This window comes from Nakaseomyces bracarensis, assembly GCF_045282275.1.
Source record: "Nakaseomyces bracarensis strain CBM3 chromosome Unknown Scaff11_0, whole genome shotgun sequence".
In the NCBI taxonomy this organism is placed as follows: domain Eukaryota; kingdom Fungi; phylum Ascomycota; class Saccharomycetes; order Saccharomycetales; family Saccharomycetaceae; genus Nakaseomyces; species Nakaseomyces bracarensis.
The window spans coordinates 887,741-907,793 of NW_027263957.1; the positions used below are offsets into that span (position 1 = coordinate 887,741).

The 20,053-nt window shown below is 38.1% G+C and overlaps 9 protein-coding genes across 9 annotated transcripts; 4 read left to right on the plus strand and 5 right to left on the minus strand.

The window, feature by feature from the left end:
• Nucleotides 1–22: 22 nt before the first annotated feature.
• On the minus strand, nucleotides 23–1,126 carry STP1 (Stp1p; the record flags this gene model as incomplete). Its single annotated transcript, XM_071053559.1, has 1 exon — nucleotides 23–1,126. The coding sequence occupies one exon, from the start codon at nucleotides 1,124–1,126 to the stop codon at nucleotides 23–25; it is 1,104 nt and encodes a 367-aa protein (XP_070910967.1).
• A 352-nt stretch (nucleotides 1,127–1,478) lies between these two features.
• DIA2 (DNA-binding SCF ubiquitin ligase subunit DIA2) lies at nucleotides 1,479–3,620 on the plus strand (the record flags this gene model as incomplete). Its single annotated transcript, XM_071053560.1, has 1 exon — nucleotides 1,479–3,620. The coding sequence occupies one exon, from the start codon at nucleotides 1,479–1,481 to the stop codon at nucleotides 3,618–3,620; it is 2,142 nt and encodes a 713-aa protein (XP_070910968.1).
• Nucleotides 3,621–4,113: 493 nt separating this feature from the next.
• PDB1 (pyruvate dehydrogenase (acetyl-transferring) subunit E1 beta) lies at nucleotides 4,114–5,181 on the plus strand (the record flags this gene model as incomplete). The annotated part of the gene is made up of 1 exon (XM_071053561.1): nucleotides 4,114–5,181. The coding sequence occupies one exon, from the start codon at nucleotides 4,114–4,116 to the stop codon at nucleotides 5,179–5,181; it is 1,068 nt and encodes a 355-aa protein (XP_070910969.1).
• Nucleotides 5,182–5,763: 582 nt separating this feature from the next.
• RNJ42_03398 (Acatn family MFS transporter) lies at nucleotides 5,764–7,467 on the plus strand (the record flags this gene model as incomplete). The annotated part of the gene is made up of 1 exon (XM_071053562.1): nucleotides 5,764–7,467. One exon carries the CDS (start codon nucleotides 5,764–5,766, stop codon nucleotides 7,465–7,467), a length of 1,704 nt encoding a protein of 567 aa, XP_070910970.1.
• Nucleotides 7,468–7,924: 457 nt separating this feature from the next.
• Nucleotides 7,925–11,452, plus strand: RNJ42_03399 (Pyruvate carboxylase 1; the record flags this gene model as incomplete). The annotated part of the gene is made up of 1 exon (XM_071053563.1): nucleotides 7,925–11,452. The coding sequence occupies one exon, from the start codon at nucleotides 7,925–7,927 to the stop codon at nucleotides 11,450–11,452; it is 3,528 nt and encodes a 1,175-aa protein (XP_070910971.1).
• Nucleotides 11,453–11,629: 177 nt separating this feature from the next.
• ATG12 (Atg12p) lies at nucleotides 11,630–12,337 on the minus strand (the record flags this gene model as incomplete). Its single annotated transcript, XM_071053564.1, has 1 exon — nucleotides 11,630–12,337. One exon carries the CDS (start codon nucleotides 12,335–12,337, stop codon nucleotides 11,630–11,632), a length of 708 nt encoding a protein of 235 aa, XP_070910972.1.
• Nucleotides 12,338–12,685: 348 nt separating this feature from the next.
• RAD18 (E3 ubiquitin-protein ligase RAD18) lies at nucleotides 12,686–13,906 on the minus strand (the record flags this gene model as incomplete). The annotated part of the gene is made up of 1 exon (XM_071053565.1): nucleotides 12,686–13,906. The coding sequence occupies one exon, from the start codon at nucleotides 13,904–13,906 to the stop codon at nucleotides 12,686–12,688; it is 1,221 nt and encodes a 406-aa protein (XP_070910973.1).
• Nucleotides 13,907–14,677: 771 nt separating this feature from the next.
• On the minus strand, nucleotides 14,678–16,351 carry HCM1 (Hcm1p; the record flags this gene model as incomplete). The annotated part of the gene is made up of 1 exon (XM_071053566.1): nucleotides 14,678–16,351. The coding sequence occupies one exon, from the start codon at nucleotides 16,349–16,351 to the stop codon at nucleotides 14,678–14,680; it is 1,674 nt and encodes a 557-aa protein (XP_070910974.1).
• Nucleotides 16,352–17,695: 1,344 nt separating this feature from the next.
• Nucleotides 17,696–18,169, minus strand: BUD31 (U2 snRNP complex subunit BUD31; the record flags this gene model as incomplete). Its single annotated transcript, XM_071053567.1, has 1 exon — nucleotides 17,696–18,169. The coding sequence occupies one exon, from the start codon at nucleotides 18,167–18,169 to the stop codon at nucleotides 17,696–17,698; it is 474 nt and encodes a 157-aa protein (XP_070910975.1).
• Nucleotides 18,170–20,053: the final 1,884 nt, after the last annotated feature.

Genomic DNA, 20,053 nt, shown 5'->3' on the forward strand with positions numbered 1-20,053 from the left:
TAGCTAATCTTTTAATTCGTTGTTAAGGAGATTTGATAAAGTCGCTGTAGATGTCAGAGCAATCTTGTAAGTTCTTCTGATTCTGTCTGCTTATGTAGTCCTTGTCAAATGGCAATATCTGACCGGGCTCTTCGTTCTTTATATCTGGAGCATGAGTTACTGCGTCGAAATCTAGTAAGTAGCTTAGATCGTACGGGCTTTGTTCCATATCCAATGGTATTATTTTCTTTTCCTCTCTAATCGTAGGAAGCTCATCGGCGGCATCTTTTTTAACCATATGTGTAACGCCCACATCGGGAGCTCTACCACCAAAGTATGGGTGGGACTCCTCCTCTATTTCTTCTTCGAGGTCTTCTTCTTCATATCTATTCTTAGGTTTAGATTCCAGGATGTCCTTATCGAAATCAGCGGAGTCAAGTAAGATCTTATTATTACCGTATTTAGTCAAGATATCGCTCCTGTTAGTGTGTTCTGCCACGATAGTGAGGGCCTCCATGGCGTCTTTGTTCAAAAGAACCTTAGAGTCCATTATGCTTCGTGTAGTGGAAATGAACCGAGACTTACCATTAGAGGTCTTGATCATTTTCACTCGGCTCACTTTCTTCTCATTCTTCTTATCCTGGATACGGGTCTGCACATACTCCTCGGGCAAAGCAGTACACTGCCCCGACTCAACATGGTCCTCCACCCAGTGCTCCACATTGGGCGAGTACTCCCCACAGTGCGAACAATGACCAGGAGATTTAAACCGCTCAGACGACTTCACACCCGAAGGATAGATAATATGGCGCGTCTTCATATGTGCCTTATAAGTGTCTCTACGACTAAACCCACCGTTGTTGTGACACCGCAGATCAGGCGGCGCCTTCTCATTGTAATACGGACAATAGTATGCCTTCTGCAACGCATGCTTCTTGATATGCCTCGTCAAGTAACCCCTGATCTTGAACCTCGCATCACAGTAATGGCATATATATTCCTCTAGCTCAGTATTCCTCGTCTCCTCCCGAGCCAAAGGTCGCTGGATATGCCGCGAAACCTCCTGAAACCTCGAAGGTATCAACCGTGGCTCCTTCACAGACTCCTTAACTCTTAAAACACTGCTCCCTCTCTGCCTAGTAGCCATTATGGAACGTTTCGTCTTCTATATTCTCCACTAAATCAAAGATACTGACAACTATCCAGTAATGTTATCCTATCGAAGTCTTTTCATTGTTTCCTTCATGGGAATTTTTCATTAATTTTTCATGAATTTTTCAGGCTCACAGTGCTTTGAAGGCCTTTCGGGTAACGAACCCCGAACGTATTAAAGGTCTAACAAGGCCAACTTGATAGGATATTTGTTAAATTACTGGCCCAAGTACTCATTGACACGGGTGGTAAAAGGATAGACAAGGCAGTGGAATGTTTTTTATTAGTGCCTACTTTGTTATTTTGAGCTGAAGTAGTACGAGGGAAAAAATATAGGTTAAGTAACGATGCCCGATGAGAGTGTTTTGAACAAAGCTATTGATCTGGGGACCACGTATTTCAAGACCGAGGAGTTTAGGAAGGCGAAGAGTCTGTTTGAGAAGGCTGTCCAACTTGTAGAGTCGTACTCGAAGGAGGAGTTGGTGCGGGTGCGAGGTGAGTACTTGGTCGATGAGCTGCCAGATGAGCTCTATGCTACTTTCAAGTGTAACAAGGTGGTGTGTCATCCTAAACACGTCAAGGTGCTGGATAATCTCAGTGCGTGTTGGGAGAAGCTGGCGATTATGGATAATGCGTTGCGGGTTGCGCATAGGATGGTGAAGTTGGAGCCCTTTAATATAAGGACATACGTACGGAAGGGCCGGATTCTTCTACGGCTGAACAAGTACAGGGAGTGTTATATGAACTATAGAGAAGGCATTAAACGGGTCCAATACGCGCACGATCACTACGGGGTGCCGTATAACAAGAAGATGTTCCAATACTGTGAACAACAGAAACGAATAGTGAAGGGCCTGACTATCGATAAGGCTCCAGAAGTTGAAAAGAGACAAGATAATCCAAAAAGGAGGGTACTTATAGACCCCATTGCTGAACAGTCCCAATTGAAAAAGAAAAAGGTCGTTGATCTCCAGGAGAGTGTGCATACATCTGAAAGCAGGGATTTCCTAGCAGTTTTCCCTGCTGAAATTAACGCTAGAATATTTAGGACGATACCCAGCAAACAACTTTGCCAAATGACACTGGTCAGTCATGAATGGAGGGAATACTTACTCGCAACCTCGAGTCTATTCTCTACTTTTCTGTTTCACAACCTTACTCTTCGACAAATGAACAGATTTTGTGAATTCGTTGAGAAACTGTACAAAATAAAAGCTGTCATTGATATAAAAGGTCCGATACACATAAAGGCTCTAAAAATATCATGCAAAACCCCAACGGAAGAGATAAAGACCTTAGAGATATTCTTCAAAAGAATCAGTCCTATTATTACATGTGAGAAACTGATCTTGACTACTCCAAACAGTACAACTTCACAATTAGCTAAGTTAGTCCCCAAAACTGGAACTTTCACAAAGGGAATAAAGGAACTATCGTTGATGTGTATCCTAAGGGCGGACAGACAATATGAGTTGGAGATTTTGTCACCTCTTACCAGTTTGAAAAGATTAGAGATCTTATTTAATAATTCCGTGATACCGCTGTCAAAAATGAACGACATAGATGGCCTCAATATACAACTCTCAAAATATGATTTTGGATGGACAGACAATTTACAGTATCTCAGTTTAATATGCGACAACCATAAAGTACCGAAGTTCCCATTTCACGAGGTTCTGAGATCCAAGCAATTTCATAGCCTGAAGAAACTCTGTATCAGTGGAGTCAAAATGATACCTCTTGGCGATCAGTTTGACTGGCTGATAAATTTTCCCCATTTAAATGAGCTTTGGCTAGAACATAACGTCAACGCTTTACTCCAGCATTTCCTCAACACCGTTCGGGACATTCGCCTGTGGGACAACCTTGAGAGGCTAACTTTCAGGGAAGATCGGACTAATGAGAAGTTTTCCCTAGAGAATGTAAATAGAAACTTCTTCTATTCACATAACCTGCACAACTTAAAGGTACTAGACCTCATGGGGAGCTCAATAACCGGACTCGGCATGACTCGATTGTTACAATATCTCTCGCCAGTGGGTCTCAGAAAACTAAACCTCGGCGACTGTATCCATGTTCAATTTTCCAAATTCGCACCAAGGCCAAACAACGAATCATTCTTAGAGACAGCAGCGGTTCTCGCACAGCTCGACTCCCTCGAGGATCTCGTCATACCGAAACTCTCATCACTAGATGACGATGCAGTAAACCTAATCTCCCACTACGCACACTTGCTCCAGTCTCTGGAACGAATAGACATCGCACTCAACCACCAGGTCACCGGCGTCTCATTGTACACCTTATTAAAGAAACTATACACGTTCCGCGAGAGACCCTTGAAAGCGCTAAATATAGACGGCTGCAATGAAGTCTCCCACATCACAGTAAACATGATCAAGGCCCAGGGTCTAGTGGATGAGATAAGCTGCATATACGACCGCGACGTCTGGAACCAATTCGGTACAAACTCTTATAGATACATTGGTTAAAAAAACAAATAAACAAACAAACAAAACCCTTTATAAAAACCAAATCTATGGTAATATAATAGATACATATACTAATATATTATTGCATTTATAGAATATATATAATTAATATCAATATAGCAACTATAGCACCTATAAACATCACATTTAACGACACCCTTCTCCTCTCTCTTCGCCAAGCCGTTCAGTCGATGGGAAAAGGGAACTTTTCGTTGGGGGGACTCAATTGGGGGGAACTGAACTTTAAGAGAACTATTGGGAGAAGGTTATCACCAGCTGCCCAAGGACTATAATCGATTAAACCATCTCTACGAATTGACGTCGCTAGAGCCTATAAATATAATATTATAGAAATCTTTTTTTAGAGAAAGAAAAAAAAAATAAATAATAGAAGCATTTCTGTTGCGCAATCATATATTCATTTGGTTTAATTGGTATAATTAATACTTAGCACTCTACTACGGGAATAAAAGGAAACAAAAAAAGGAATATAATGATGATGTTTAGAAATTTGAAAGTTGCGACTCCTATGAGGAGGGCTGTTGGCCAGATGAGAATGGCTTCTACCAAGTCCATGACTGTTAGAGAGGCATTGAACACTGCTATGGCTGAGGAATTGGATCGTGATGATGATGTTTTCATTATCGGTGAAGAAGTTGCGCAATACAACGGTGCTTACAAGGTTACTAAGGGTCTTTTGGACAGATTTGGTGAACGTCGTGTGGTGGACACACCTATTACCGAGTACGGTTTCACTGGTCTTGCTGTTGGTGCTGCTCTAAAGGGTTTGAAGCCAGTTGTTGAGTTCATGTCCTTTAACTTCTCGATGCAGGCCATTGACCACGTTGTTAACTCTGCTGCGAAGACTCATTACATGTCTGGTGGTACTCAAAAGTGTCAGATCACCTTCAGAGGTCCTAACGGTTCTGCAGTAGGTGTTGCAGCCCAGCATTCCCAAGATTACTCTGCTTGGTACGGTTCTATTCCAGGTCTAAAAGTTCTTGTGCCTTACTCTGCTGAGGACGCAAGAGGTTTGTTAAAGGCTGCTATCAGAGACCCAAACCCAGTTGTTTTCTTAGAGAATGAATTACTTTACGGTGAATCATTCGAGGTCTCCGAAGAGGCTCTATCTCCAGACTTCACCCTTCCATACACTGCTAAAGTGGAGAGGGAAGGTAAGGACATTTCTATTGTCACTTATACCAGAAACACCGAGTTCTCCTTGGCTGCTGCTAAGATTCTAGAGGAGAAATATGGTGTCTCCGCCGAGGTTATCAACCTACGTTCTATCAGACCATTGGATATTGATGCAATCATCAAGACTGTGAAAAAGACCAACCATTTGATTACTGTAGAGTCTACATTCCCAGCCTTCGGTGTTGGTGCTGAGATCATTGCCCAAGTAATGGAATCCGAGGCCTTCGACTTCTTAGATGCTCCTATCCAAAGAGTCACTGGTGCTGATGTCCCAACTCCATATGCTAAAGAATTGGAAGATTTTGCCTTCCCAGATCCAGAAACCATTGTCAGAGCTGCAAAGGAAGTTCTATCAATCGAATAAATATTCATAGTCTCAAAATAACATCCCCACCCACTAACCTTTCGAAATAAATATTTCTAAATCTAAGATTGGTTAAAGAATAAGAAGACATGATCAATATCTGTCGTGCTCCTTTTCCTCTTTCATTTTTTTTGATTTATTTCAATTTTACCAACAGTATCATATTCTTTTATTACTACAGTAAATATTTTCTTATATGTAATTAAATAACAAAATAAAAAGTCTCTTAAGAAAAAACAAAGAGATCTTTCTCAAAACTAAAACGAAATTGACATTAGAATCAATCAAAATTGAGTCTCATATATACGAATCCATGTTGAGTACCATCTTCATTTAATTTATAATATATCGTTTTTTTATGCCGTGTGTTGCGGACAACCGAAAATCACCAAAAGAGAAGCCCTACCACAGCAAATTCTAGCAATTATTAACTTTAAGGTCACATAAAAAGAAATCATAGGATATATTCTGCTCTGCCAACTATAGCTAACCACAGTTATATCTTTTTTTGGTTATAATTTAATTGAAGCTTCTCAAATACGGCTCACGGAATAATAAGAAGAATACAGCAAAAGACAAATAATGGAAGTACAAACACGCCGATCGTTAGCAAAGAAGGACATCCCACAATTCTATCTGCTAGTATTTCTATACTTTTTGCAAGGTATACCAGTTGGGCTTGCGTTTGGTACGGTGCCTTTCCTTCTGAAGTCCTTGGCCAAGGAAACTACTTTTACACAGCTGGGTATATTCTCTATGGCGACATACCCTTATTCTCTGAAAATTCTATGGTCACCCATTGTTGACTCAGTATTTGTTAAGAAAATTGGTAGAAGGAGGTCATGGATTATTCCTATTCAGTTAGTTAGTGGGTGTATGTTGTTGATTTTGGGTTCGTGCATTAGTCATGGTCACATCTTCAAAGGTGTGGACGATGCATTCCATAACAGACCCAGAGCCTCTGTCCACCATATCAATGTTCCATTGCTTACCTGGTGTTTTGGTACACTAGTTTTCCTGTGCGCCACCCAGGACATTGCTGTTGACGGTTGGGCTTTAACCATTCTATCGAGGGAATCTATCTCCTACTCATCCACTGCTCAGACTATAGGTTTGAATATCGGTTATTTTATGTCCTTTACAGTCTTTATTGCTCTAAACTCTAGTGAATTTGCTAACAAGTATGTTAGATCCATACCGCTTAACCACGGGTTGATCAGCTTAGGCGGATACATGAAGACTGCAGGGTTACTTTATATAGTCTTAACCCTCTACGTTATATTCTTTACCAAGGAAGTTCCACACACGGTACAGGAGCTACCAATTAGCGATAAAGTTCATGATAAGGATAAAGAGCTGGGATTTGAAAACAGAGCTCGTTCTCCTGTGATCATTGAGTATCCAGATCATGACGTGCTTACAACTGAAAATTCAAAAAATATCGCGTACGTATACAAGTGTTTCATGAAGATCTTACAGTTACGTTCGGTAAGAACACTGGCTCTGATCCATTTGATTAGCAAGTTCGCATTTCAATGTAATGAAGCTGCCACTAACTTGAAATTGTTAGAGAAGGGGTTTAAAAGAGAGGACCTTGCCGTAACAGTATTGATCGACTTCCCATTCGAAATCATTTTCGGTTACTACGTAGTTAAGTGGAGTCAGGATAACGAACACAACAGGAAAATGAACCATGCAAACCACAAAAAGGCTCACACAAACCCAGTTTTTAGGTTCCTAATAGGGGACAGCGGTCTGTTGACCCCATGGCAATGGGGGTTCCTAGGAAGACTAACTGCAGCACTAGCTGGTAATTATGTTGTCAGCGTCTTCCCAAAGAATGGCGAGATCACGTCTGGGTACTTCTTTCTTGTTATCCTACAACATTTACTAGGTTCGTTCATGTCCACTGTCCAGTTTGTCTCCATCTCAGCATTCCACTCTAAGATCGCTGACCCAGTGCTTGGAGGCACCTACATGACGCTATTAAACACACTGAGTAACTTTGGTGGTACTTGGCCTCGTCTCCTCATCATGTCAATGATTAATCACTACACTGTGTACAAATGTGTCGTAGACGACGGAACTGCACACATCCTACCAAAGGGAAGTAGCATAGAGATGTGTACTACCACCTTAAGAGGCATGGCAACCATAATAAGAGACGGGTACTACGTAACAAACTTCTTCTGCATCATAGTAGGTGCTTCTCTCTACTTCTTCTTCATCAAGAAACAGGTACAGTACCTACAGAAACTGCCTCTACAATCCTGGAGATGTACATAATTCTAAACTTTTATAAAAAAGAAAGATAGAAATACTGCATATAATACAATGAAACTAAATAAAAAATCTAACAGCTATTATATCCACTATGCCGATCTATATAGAGTTTCCATTGTGAATAGCACAAGTTCCCATAGTGCATTTACATTTTGCGATGAGCTCTTGCTCAAAACGGAAAATTATGACTAACAAAAGGAAAAATGAAAAAATTTCAAAAAATTCAAAATTTTTCATTCTCGGATAGGTCCGTTTGCCTAGAAAATACAGTAGAAAGGTCCTTATTTACGTATTTTCCGGCAGTTTGGGCTACTATGGTACCTCGATGACGTTGGACCTATTTAAGATTTATATTAGGGCCTGACATCATATTGTGCCTCTTAGTTCTCGTATTTTAGGATTTGAGACTAGAGTTATAATCTAAATTAAAAATAAACAACAGCAATTGCAGCAAACCAGAATGCCTAACAAGATATTGTCTGGTCTTCGAGACAACTTCAGTCTCCTAGGCGAGAAGAACAAAATTCTTGTTGCTAACAGGGGTGAAATCCCAATTAGAATCTTTAGATCGGCTCATGAGTTGTCAATGCGTACTGTGGCCATTTATTCCCACGAGGATAGATTGTCTACACATAGGTTAAAGGCTGATGAGGCCTATGTCATCGGTGAAGAAGGTGAATACACGCCTGTTGGTGCATACTTGGCTATAGATGAGATTATCGAGATTGCCAAGGCTCACGGTGTTGATTTCATCCATCCTGGTTATGGGTTCTTGTCTGAAAACTCCGAATTTGCTGATAAAGTAGAGAAAAATGGTATCACATGGATTGGACCACCGGCCTCTGTTATCGACTCTGTGGGTGACAAAGTCTCCGCTAGAAACTTGGCTGCCCGTGCTAATGTTCCAACTGTTCCAGGTACACCAGGTCCAATTGAAACTGTTGAGGAGGCTCAAGACTTTGTTAACAAATATGGGTATCCAGTAATCATTAAGGCTGCTTTCGGTGGTGGTGGTAGAGGTATGAGAGTGGTTAGAGAAGGTGATGATCTGGCTGATGCATTCCAACGTGCCACTTCTGAAGCCCAGACTGCATTCGGTAACGGTACCTGTTTCGTTGAAAGATTCTTGGATAAACCAAAGCATATTGAAGTTCAATTGCTTGCTGACAATCATGGTAATGTCGTTCATTTATTCGATAGAGATTGTTCTGTACAACGTAGACATCAAAAGGTTGTTGAAGTTGCCCCTGCCAAGACTCTTCCACGTGATGTTAGAGACTCTATCTTGACTGATGCGGTAAAGTTAGCCAAGGAGGCTGGTTACAGAAACGCAGGTACTGCTGAATTTTTAGTCGATAACCAAAACAGACATTACTTCATCGAAATTAACCCAAGAATCCAAGTCGAACATACTATTACTGAAGAGATTACAGGTATCGATCTTGTCTCTGCTCAAATCCAGATTGCCGCAGGTGCATCTCTTCCCCAACTAGGTTTGCTACAGGATAGAATTACAACCCGTGGTTTTGCCATCCAATGTCGTATCACAACCGAAGACCCAGCCAAAAATTTTCAACCAGATACAGGTAGACTTGAAGTTTACCGTTCTGCAGGTGGTAATGGTGTTAGACTTGACGGTGGTACCGCTTATGCTGGTGCTGTCATCTCACCTCATTATGATTCTATGTTGGTAAAATGTTCTTGTTCTGGTTCCACATATGAAATTGTTCGTCGTAAGATGCTGCGTGCCTTGATTGAGTTTAGAATCAGAGGTGTTAAGACCAATATTCCTTTCTTGTTAACCTTATTGACACACCCCGTATTTATTAGCGGTGAATACTGGACAACATTCATTGATGATACCCCACAACTATTCCACATGGTTAGTTCCAGAAACAGAGCTCAAAAGCTGCTTCACTATTTGGCAGATCTTGCAGTCAATGGTTCTTCTATTAAAGGTCAGATGGGTGAACCTAAATTGAAGACTAATCCACATGTTCCACGTTTAGAAGATGAGAATGGTAATGCAATTAATGTTTCTGTTCCACCAACCAAAGGTTGGAGATACTATTTACAGGAACATGGTCCAGAAGCATTTGCTAAGGCTGTCAGAGACAATGAAGGTACACTAGTCATGGATACTACCTGGAGAGATGCCCATCAGTCTTTGCTTGCCACAAGAGTGAGAACTTATGATCTTGCTACTATCGCTCCAACTACTGCCCATGCCCTATCTGGTGCATTTGCCTTGGAATGTTGGGGTGGTGCTACCTTCGATGTTGCAATGAGATTTTTGCATGAAGATCCATGGGAGCGTTTAAGAGTTCTAAGAAAGCTAGTACCAAATATCCCTTTCCAGATGCTTTTACGTGGTGCTAATGGTGTAGCATATTCATCACTTCCAGATAATGCAATTGACCATTTTGTTAAACAAGCAAAGGACAATGGTGTTGATATTTTCCGAGTGTTCGATGCTTTGAACGATTTAGAACAATTGAAGGTTGGTGTGGATGCCGTAAAGAAGGCAGGTGGTGTTGTAGAAGCTACTGTTTGTTATTCTGGTGACATGTTGCAACCTGGTAAAAAGTATAACTTAGACTACTATATTGATGTTACTGAAAAGATTGTTCAAATGGGTACACACATTTTGGGTATTAAAGATATGGCTGGTACGATGAAGCCTGCCGCTGCCAAGCTTTTGATTGGTTCAATTAGGGCTAAATTCCCAGATTTACCTATCCATGTCCATACTCATGATTCAGCTGGTACAGCTGTTGCTTCTATGGCAGCCTGTGCAATGTCTGGTGCTGATGTTGTCGACGTTGCAATTAACTCTATGTCTGGGTTAACATCTCAACCATCCATCAATGCTCTACTTGCTTCCTTGGATGGAGAAATAGATACTGGTATTAACGTTAAATTTGTTCGTGAACTAGATGCTTATTGGGCTGAAATGAGACTCTTATATTCCTGTTTCGAAGCGGATCTTAAGGGCCCTGATCCAGAGGTTTACGATCATGAAATACCAGGTGGTCAGTTAACTAACCTTCTTTTCCAAGCTCAACAATTGGGTCTGGGTGAGAAATGGATTGAAACCAAGAAGGCATACAAGCAGGCCAATATGCTTTTGGGAGATGTCGTCAAAGTCACACCAACTTCAAAGGTGGTAGGTGACTTGGCACAATTTATGGTTAGTAACCAACTTACTCCAGATGATGTCAGACGTTTGGCAAGTTCATTAGACTTCCCAGATTCTGTTATGGATTTCTTTGAAGGTTTGATTGGTCAACCATATGGTGGTTTCCCCGAACCACTAAGAAGTGACGTATTGAGAAACAAAAGAAGAAAGTTAAACCGCCGTCCAGGCTTGGAATTGGCTCCATTTGATTTGGCGAAGATCAGAGAAGACTTGGAAGCTCGTTTTGGTGACATTAGTGAATGCGATGTTGCTTCATATAACATGTATCCTAAGGTATACGAGGATTTTCAGAAGATGAAAGAGTTATATGGAGATCTTTCAGTTCTGCCAACAAAAAGCTTCTTAGCTACACCTCAAGTTGGTGAAGAAATTGAGGTTCATATCGAGCAAGGTAAAATTTTGATCATAAAGCTGCAAGCAATTGGTGACTTAAATAAGGAAACTGGTATTAGAGAAGTCTATTTTGAACTAAATGGTGAAACTAGAAAGATCCGTGTTGCTGACAAATCACAAGTAGTGCAAACCGTCTCCAAACCAAAAGCCGATGGCCACGATCCATTACAGATTGGTGCTCCAATGGCTGGTGTTATTGTTGAAGTCAAGGTTCATAAAGGTTCATTAGTCAAGAAGGGTCAACCCGTAGCTGTTCTAAGTGCCATGAAGATGGAAATGGTTATTTCATCCCAAGGCGATGGTCAAGTTAAGGATGTCTTAATAAAGGATGGTGAAAGTGTGGAAGCAAACGATTTACTCGTCTTACTTGAGGAACAAGTACCAGCCGAAGAGTAAGCTAGCATCTTTTAGGTAACAAAAATCATTGTATAAATCAACCTGTATTCTAATAAAACCATATATTATGTATTAATTATTAATTATTAATCTCCTTTAAGAAAGAGGATATTTGCCCTATCTACATAAATTACCTATTTAATACCATTAAGGTCGACAACTATGTAAACCATATGTTCAACCAAATGCGACTGTACCACAGTAACTTACTATCAGTTCTTCGTTAACTTTAAACTGAGACCAAAGATCACCTACATTTTGACTCGGTACCGGTGCAAACGAATTGTTAACATAGCAATATACAGACTCTACTCTCAATCTCTTTTTCAAGAAGTTTATTACCATCGAGAACTGCTTGTTAGCAGATATGAGGCACATGTTTGGGTGCATAGGTGCTATTGATCCAATCGGCTGAAACTTTATCCTCACTTTCTGTATCTCCGGTTCTCGATTTTTATCACTGAGATATTCAGGTACAGACTCATTGAACCCACCGGGAATCTCGCTACCACTTAACTCAGTATTACTATGTTTTGACGGACCACTTATCACTCGCAGATTAACCTTATCTGTCTGTTTATTACGTTGTTCTCTACCTGATTCGCCAACCGAACGACTTTCATTGGTGATGAGCTCTTCTCTTTCACTACTGCTGCTTTCATTAGTATCTACAAGTCCCAGTTGAGACAACCTTCTGCTGAATTGTTCTAGCCTCCCTTTTACTCCACCATCCTTGGAGCTAGATCTGTTGCTCTCATTGAAATTGGGCCTCTGCGCTTCTGCTATATCATTAAACCCTGTGTATGGAAACAGAGAACCGGTAGAAGACGTTACATTACTGGTACTGCTATCGCTCTCTTGCTCGCTCTCTAATAACCTGCTCATATTATGAACTTATTACTCAATACTTCTTTAACCATTTCCGTGAGCACTATACTTTCTTTAAGGAATATCCTGTCCTGACTCAAATATAATATCAACCTTTTTCTTTCTTTCTTTCTTTTTTGTCAAAGTATTATTATTATTATATCAATTATATTAAGGGAAGCCCTGTATATTAAGAAGGTTCCGATAAAACAAATCAAGCTATAAATAGTGCTCTATAATATGCAATAGTTTCGTAGAATTAATCTAATATATAATATATAGTCCATTAACGTTTCGAACCAGGGAAATACAAATCTAATTAAATATAGTTCACCCATTTTTATGCCTGCCTTTTATACGTACAGCCTAGGCTTTCTCTATTTCATTTACCTTAGACGCCTCAGTATTGCCAGTGTTACTTCTGCTAAATTTAGCCTCTTTCAAGAGACTATTGAAAGAGGTCTTATGCATTTCAATCCAACCTTTCCTATCAAATGTGTCCTTCTTGAAATTTTGGAGCAGTTTTTCGTATTCTTTATCCTTTTTCCGGCTGTTAAGTTTCATTAACTGTGAGATAGTGTTAGGTGAATTGCTTGTGTTATTATTGGCTTGTGCAATGTTATGGTTTGCATCCCAGCTCACTAGCTGTCTTCGTAGTTCAGATTCCGGGACAGGACTTATTGAATCAATGAAATTGCTATTCCATAGCATTTCATAGTAGTTATATCTAGCTACCATGTTTCCTCTAGAGCCAGTTGTCGGCAAAGAAAGTGATGATAGCTTTTGTTTTAACTGGGCCGTAGTTAAATTAGCAAAGTTTAATTTTGGAAGCCTTTGACGTGATGCTGAGTCTGTTGAGTTCAAATACCGATCGATATGTGATATGCTCTTCTCAATTACAGGTGGAGTGCTCTTCTTTTTCACATTGGCAACTTGATGTATAGGTGGCTGTGACAAACAATCATCTAAGTGTGACCTTTCAAGTACTCTGATCGGGAACTTTTTCGTACATATAGGACAAGCTGCCATATCGGTTTTCTCATTATCCTCTTTTGAAGTCCTCTTTGTAGTTTTGAGTCTTTTATTACTAAACATTTCACTGATACTGCTCGTTGTTTTCCCAATTCTTTTGCTGGGAGCTGTCCTCTTCGTGCCCACTATTTGTATGTCATCATCGGTAACCACATTGCGCACCACTGAATTGTTATCACTACTAGACTCATATATTTCTTGGACAGATGTATCTCGATCTGATTCTACTTCTATTATGGATGAATCAGCATCACTTCTTCGCTGGAGAATAGACAGCAGCGACCCTCGTACAGTTCTATAAGACTCAGTAATTTCGTTAACTAGATATTCACTCCGTAACATCGATTCTCGCAGTTCATTCAAGCACAGCGGACACTTGGGCTCATTACTCAGATACCCTCTTATACACAAGGAACAATAGGTGTGACCACACGGTGTCAATACGGGATTCTTTAAGAAATCCTTGCAAATGTGGCATCGAAGCAGATCATCAAGCTCCTGAAGCTTCGGTATTTGACTATTTTCGAAATCTGCAGCACTAGTAAATTCATCCATCCCACCTCAAATTATTATTGCTTTAGCAAATACACACCTCCATTTAACTCTAGCTATATTAAATTTGTAATTAAAGCTACATCATAATCTATATGAGATGCCTGAATTTAATATATTTTTTAAATTAATTTTTTTTTTAGTTAAACGCATATTTCGTTGTAACGATATTAGCGTAATGATAGTAAAACAATAGAAATTGTGTTAAGCATTAATGTTACAATATGCACAATGTTTCAGTGCTTAAAGGCAATTGAGATTTAATAAATACATCATTAGAAATTAATTATTATATTCCTATATAAAAAAAAGTATGTTTTTTAAAAAAAAAAAAAATCCTAAAAAAAAAACCAAAAAGAAATAAAGAATTGTTAAAAATACCAAGCCAAAATATATCCAAGTTTTATTTCCATATCATAGCCAGCTGATTTGGATAATTAAAACTTCCATTGGCATCCAAAGTAAAGATTTTAATAGATAAAATGTAAATTGTAAGAATTATAACAGAACAAGGGAATAACTTTAAGGACATGAGAATAGGCAAAATGTTCTATTATTTTGACAGGATACACAACCTCTCTGTATTCACGGAGTTGTTATTGAATTGAAAAAGAGTATAAGGGTTAATTTTTTTTTACAAAAACCAACCTTTCCCAAATAAAGTTAAAACTAAAAATAAAAATAGAAAAAATTCAATAAGCTCTATCATATTGTGCTCTTTTTTGTTGCTTTTTTTCTGATTATTTTTTTTTGTTGATTTGAATAGTAATTTTATTATTGATCGTCAGGTTTATCGTTTTTTTTTGGTGTCTTGGATTGAGCTCTTTTGAGCACTGAAAATATATCAACACCGAAAAGACCACTAGACGGAAACTTTGTGGCTCTTTGAAAACCTGGAATCTGTTGCGATCTTGGAGAAAGAGAAGAAGGTAAGTTCTTGTTTGGTGTAGCAGAAAATTTAAGAGGTGTTCCCATTGCTCTCAACATAGGAGATAGGTATGTGTCTTCAAAAAGATGGGAAGGAGTTTGTAGTTTTCTCAGAATAGAATTACTATCCTTTGGAGTTTCTGTGAACCTCGCAGGTGTCTTTTCAGCACTTATTTTATTTACCTCAGGTGTTTTTAGTATATTTGAACTTAGAGGCGGTAGTTTCAAGTGTATATGGTCATTTGAATACCGCTGTGCGAACGGGGTAGACTGCTGACCTATAACTGGAGGTGATGCAATTGGCATTGGCCCCAGAAGAGAATGTGTATCATATTTCGGTTGAATAGGAGAATCTGTATCAAAATTAGAATTGAATGAACACATGTACCTTCTCATGTTTGGTGGTGAGTTTAATGAATTCAAGAGTGAAATGGGATCATGAATATCCATTAGCCTTGGAAGCTTCTCAGTATTTTCACTATCACGGGGTGTTCCCAATTCTGAAGGTACATCATTCTTTTTCATAGGATATGGTGGATCTAGCAGGCTTGTTTCTTGAGTTTTGGTAGCCGAACCAAACTGGGAATCATCATCTTTTGCAAACTCGTGAACGTTATGGTTAACGATGTTGTCATCCTCTGGTGACGATACTTTCACAGTAAACACTGGATTTGGAATAACATACGAATTTTTAAAATCTGGAGTGGTTCTTGTACTAGTGTTAGTACTTTCAGATATGCTTACAGCTGAGCTATTAAAAGATTGAGTTATTTTCTTTTCTATTGGCTTATCAGAAGAAACTTCGCGGTTTAGATATGTAGGCTTTTCATTATCGAACTCCTCCAACATTGCTGGATCTATGTCGAAGAATCTTTCTATGGTTTGTATCTGTTTCCTCAAATTTTCGTAATCACCATAATCACCTTTGAAAAATTTAGATTCAGAACCAGGTTTAACTTGCCAGAAGTGACCCTTACCGTCGCTAGATTTTTCAGTCTTAGTGAAAGCACTATTTAACGACAAATTATGTCTTATGGAATTTTGCCAGCTCGCATCTTTAGGCCTGTAGTATGGGAAATGAACAGAGATCCAGCAATATATTTGTGATAGAGTTAATCTTCCTTCAGGAGATTGCAATATAGCCAAACATATAAGGACAGCATAGGAATACTGAGGTTTCTTAGCATTATCATCTTCATCCTTCCTCTTTTGTAAAGAATCAAACAATTCTTCCAGTGTCAAAGTACCATTGGATCTCGCACCTCCTGCTGTCTTCTGTCTCTTTGCCTTTGATGTTGTAATTGGAGAAGATCTGGCAGGAGATAGTGGTCTTGAATCGTCATTTGACTCTGTAGAAGACGGAATATTTGAAACAAACTTTGACTTAGATGGGGTAGATTTGGGAGGAGTAATTAATGTGTCATCAATAGGTCTCTTTTTCATATATGAGGAGGTGCTAACATACATATTCGTTGGTGAACTGTTGTTAAGGTTATACGTAGTCATGAACTCTGGATCCATAACTATAGTATTCTTTATATTTTTTTTTGTTTGTTTTTTATTTTGTTTTCCCTCTTGTGCTTCTTGGTATTTTTTGTTACTATCCTTTCACTAATATATCTTCAGTACAATATAAGTATCTATCTTACTATGGTGTATACTATCCTGGTTTAGGAAAATAAATCTTATTTGTCCTTTTTGTTTTTATTAATCTTAGGTTACACCACTTTCTTATTATCAATGTGTTATTAAACAATTAACGAAGTATCAATACGTTATAGATTAAATTTCAAACTCAATATTTAAAAAAAATTATCAAGCTTTGGTTTAGGATTTTTGAAACGCAGTTTATCATACGGAAATATTTTTGGTACCGAAATTCCTATTTTATTTTAAGAAATGTTTTATACTTATATTATCCAAATAACTTTGATGTTCAGTTGGAGTGAGCAGGACGCAAAAAAAAAAAATAAAAAAAAAGGAACGTATGTCGCCAAAATGGGAGCTTATATTAATTAAACTATTACTTCTAGTCTTCAGTTTTTTCACTTGACAATAGACAATCAGAATAAAAACTCCTCTTTTAATTATAATTTTTCTTTTTTCTCAAATACGTGTATGTGGGTTAAAACCAATAATATTAAAAAAAAAGGTCGCGATATAACGGGCTATTTTTTGCACTCGCCAACACCTTCTATAAGGTTTATACCATAATCAAGAGGGAGAGTTAGGCAACATCTGCTATTCCCACCCTTTGTCCACTTTTGGTTCATAGAAAATATAACAATAGAAATAACAGACAGACGTCCCACTTTGTCAAAGACCCATACACACAGAAACCAACGCATAAATAACAGCAAAGGACTCACTAAAAAAAAAATACTTTTTAATAATTTCGCGTCGTAATAAAAAAAAAGAAAAATAACAAAAAAAGACCAAGTGATATCGCGTTTTGTTCCTTTTTGGGATAGATGCGCGAAAATATTTCCCTCAGATGCTCTGAAGAAAAAAAGAAAGAAATTATAGAAAGCGTGATTGAAGACTTTTTAGAATCTCGTGTTTCGTATGATATTACCTCTTGATTTACAATTTTTTTGAGTGTAGATGTAGACGTATAGTAATAGTGTTGTAACTCATACGGTGATGTTCTCTCCTCTTCTTCCCATGACCAGAGAGATAGTTGATAAAAGGCCCCTTTGTCCTTTAATTAGTAGTCATCCTAGCTTTTTTGAAATAGACTTCTATGCTTATCAGGGGGAGAAAACAAAGGGGGCCACTATGTAAAGAAGTAACAAATTCTATCTTCTTCCTCTTTTTCTCCCTACCAACTCCGTAATTTCTTAAGTTTTTATTTTGTTCGTTACATCAATCTGTGCTCGCACACCCTGTACAGCCACAACTAGTACATTGTTTGAAACTCACAGTGGTACCTTTCCGTTTGGCATCTTCTTCAAGTTGCAATCTGGGGACTCTACATATACATGTGCTTCCGTGATTAGTCTCATTGACTTGAATACATTGCAAGCAACATAACTTCTCATAACCTTGTTTTCTCCACTTCGCTATCAGATTCTTATCCGCATATTTCTCCTTGAGCAGCCATTCGTAGAGTTCCTTAGAAATGGCTTTTCTTTTGTAATACAAAGAATAAATAAACCTAGAGCGCTCGTTATGAATCTGAATAATACTCCACAGATTCTCTTTTGACTTAGCAGATATTTGCGATTCTTTCTTACCGCCAACCTCTTTCAACCTTTGATCGAACTCTACTAGCGAAGGTAGTATTTTTTGAAACCCATCAGGTGCCTTTTTCAATTTTTTGTCAGATAACTTAACCATTTTTTTTATTTTTTTGTATTTAATATATTATCTTTATTCAAATACTCTTCTAATCTATATCTGTACTGAAATGGAAAAAATTTTTTTTTTTTAAATTTCTAATTTCAATTCTCTTTTATTATTTGATTATCACTTTCGTAAATCTTGAACTGCTCATCATTAAAATACCTCAAACAGGCTCGCGAAACACTAAAAGCATCTAAAATCACTCTTATAGAATTAGCAATGCCATTTGTTGTTTATCTGTCAAATTCCTGCTCTTCTGAAGATATCTAATAATTTGACAACTTGTGAGCAGGGTAACTATTTTTGAACAAAGAAAACGAAAAAAACTAAAAAAAGAAAAAAATAATAACGACACCAGCAGGATTTGAACCAGCGCGGGCAGAGCCCAAGAGATAACCAAATTCTTTTCTTTTGAAATATTCGAGTCTCTCGCCTTAACCACTCGGCCATAGTGCCATTAATCGGTTTTGATTAACATTTGGTATATTTCAGACCTTATATCTTAGCATAAAACATTATATTTGACAAGAATGTTTTATCTTAAAAGAGTAAATAGCAACAAATTAGGGCAGTAAAATTAAATATCCATACAACCCATATATAATCTCTATCTATTGTGTTATAAATTTTCTTTCTATCATACAAGATAAAACTGTGGTCAATTCTTTAATCAATTAGCTGTCATTAACGTGGAAATGCATAAAAAAGTTAAAGAGCAAAGTTACTAATAATATATAATCAAGAGACCTCAAATGCTCGTAAGAATTAGGAAAGATACTTATTTTAATTTAATGCTAGTTATTTTGAATATCATAATGCTATAGTACAGGTTTATTAATTATTATTAATCGTCATCAACATGAAATAGGAATAGAAGGCATCGTGAATCTCTTTTTGCACATATTGTCCTGGATTAAAACCATACTAGGTAGTTTTGTTGAGTTATTAACACAATCCCCACCCTCTGAATTCATAAAGGAGACATCGGGTACACAAATACCCTTACTGTTCTCTGTAAACTCAGGAGCACAAATGTAGTCATTAATTGTACATCTGTCACAAGCCGTGACATTTAATTGTGTATAGGAATCTTCCAAGATACAATTGACACTATTCTTTTTTGTAAAAGAAGTGTAGCGTGCACCATTTACACAACCACCTTTATTAGCAGAGAATTTTAATAAGTCTTTCGAACGATCACAATGTTCAATATTATAAGAGTCGGTTAGGTCCATAGTGAAAAGGTAAGTTTGATGCATTTCCCTCAGTCCAAGTACATAAAATTTATTAGTTACGTTATCCATCGAAATACCAACGATAGAATCCAACGGAACTGAGAACATTACAGACTCCCAAGTATTACCTTGATCAAATGTGACTTTAATCTGTTTGTAACCATTTCCAGAATCAAAATCTGGTATTATTATAGTGTTACCGTAATTGCTTGAGGAGAATTTAAGACCACCAACCAACTTTCTCCAAGTGTAGCCACCATCACTGGATATGGCAAGAAAATCCTCTGCGTTCTTATCATATGACGGAGCATCAGCAGCAAAAAGAGAGTCAAAATCATTGTCTGTAGATGGAAGGTCAACAAATTTTGGGTCCCAGAAACTTTCATGACCTAAAGCAATAATAACACCCGTTGGATAATCCTCCAGAATTTCTGTAAGTACAAAAGTACAGTTAGCAGTATTGATATCACAAGTATAATTGCCAGCAGTTTTACCAACACCAACTATTCTGGGATTACTCCAAGTAATGCCATTATCAGTTGAAACATTAGTAAAGGCTGATGTTGCGAGAGGAGAAGTAATAAAAACTGTCCCTGGTAAGGAACTTGGCGAGATAATAGTACCCGTATATCCATTATATGAG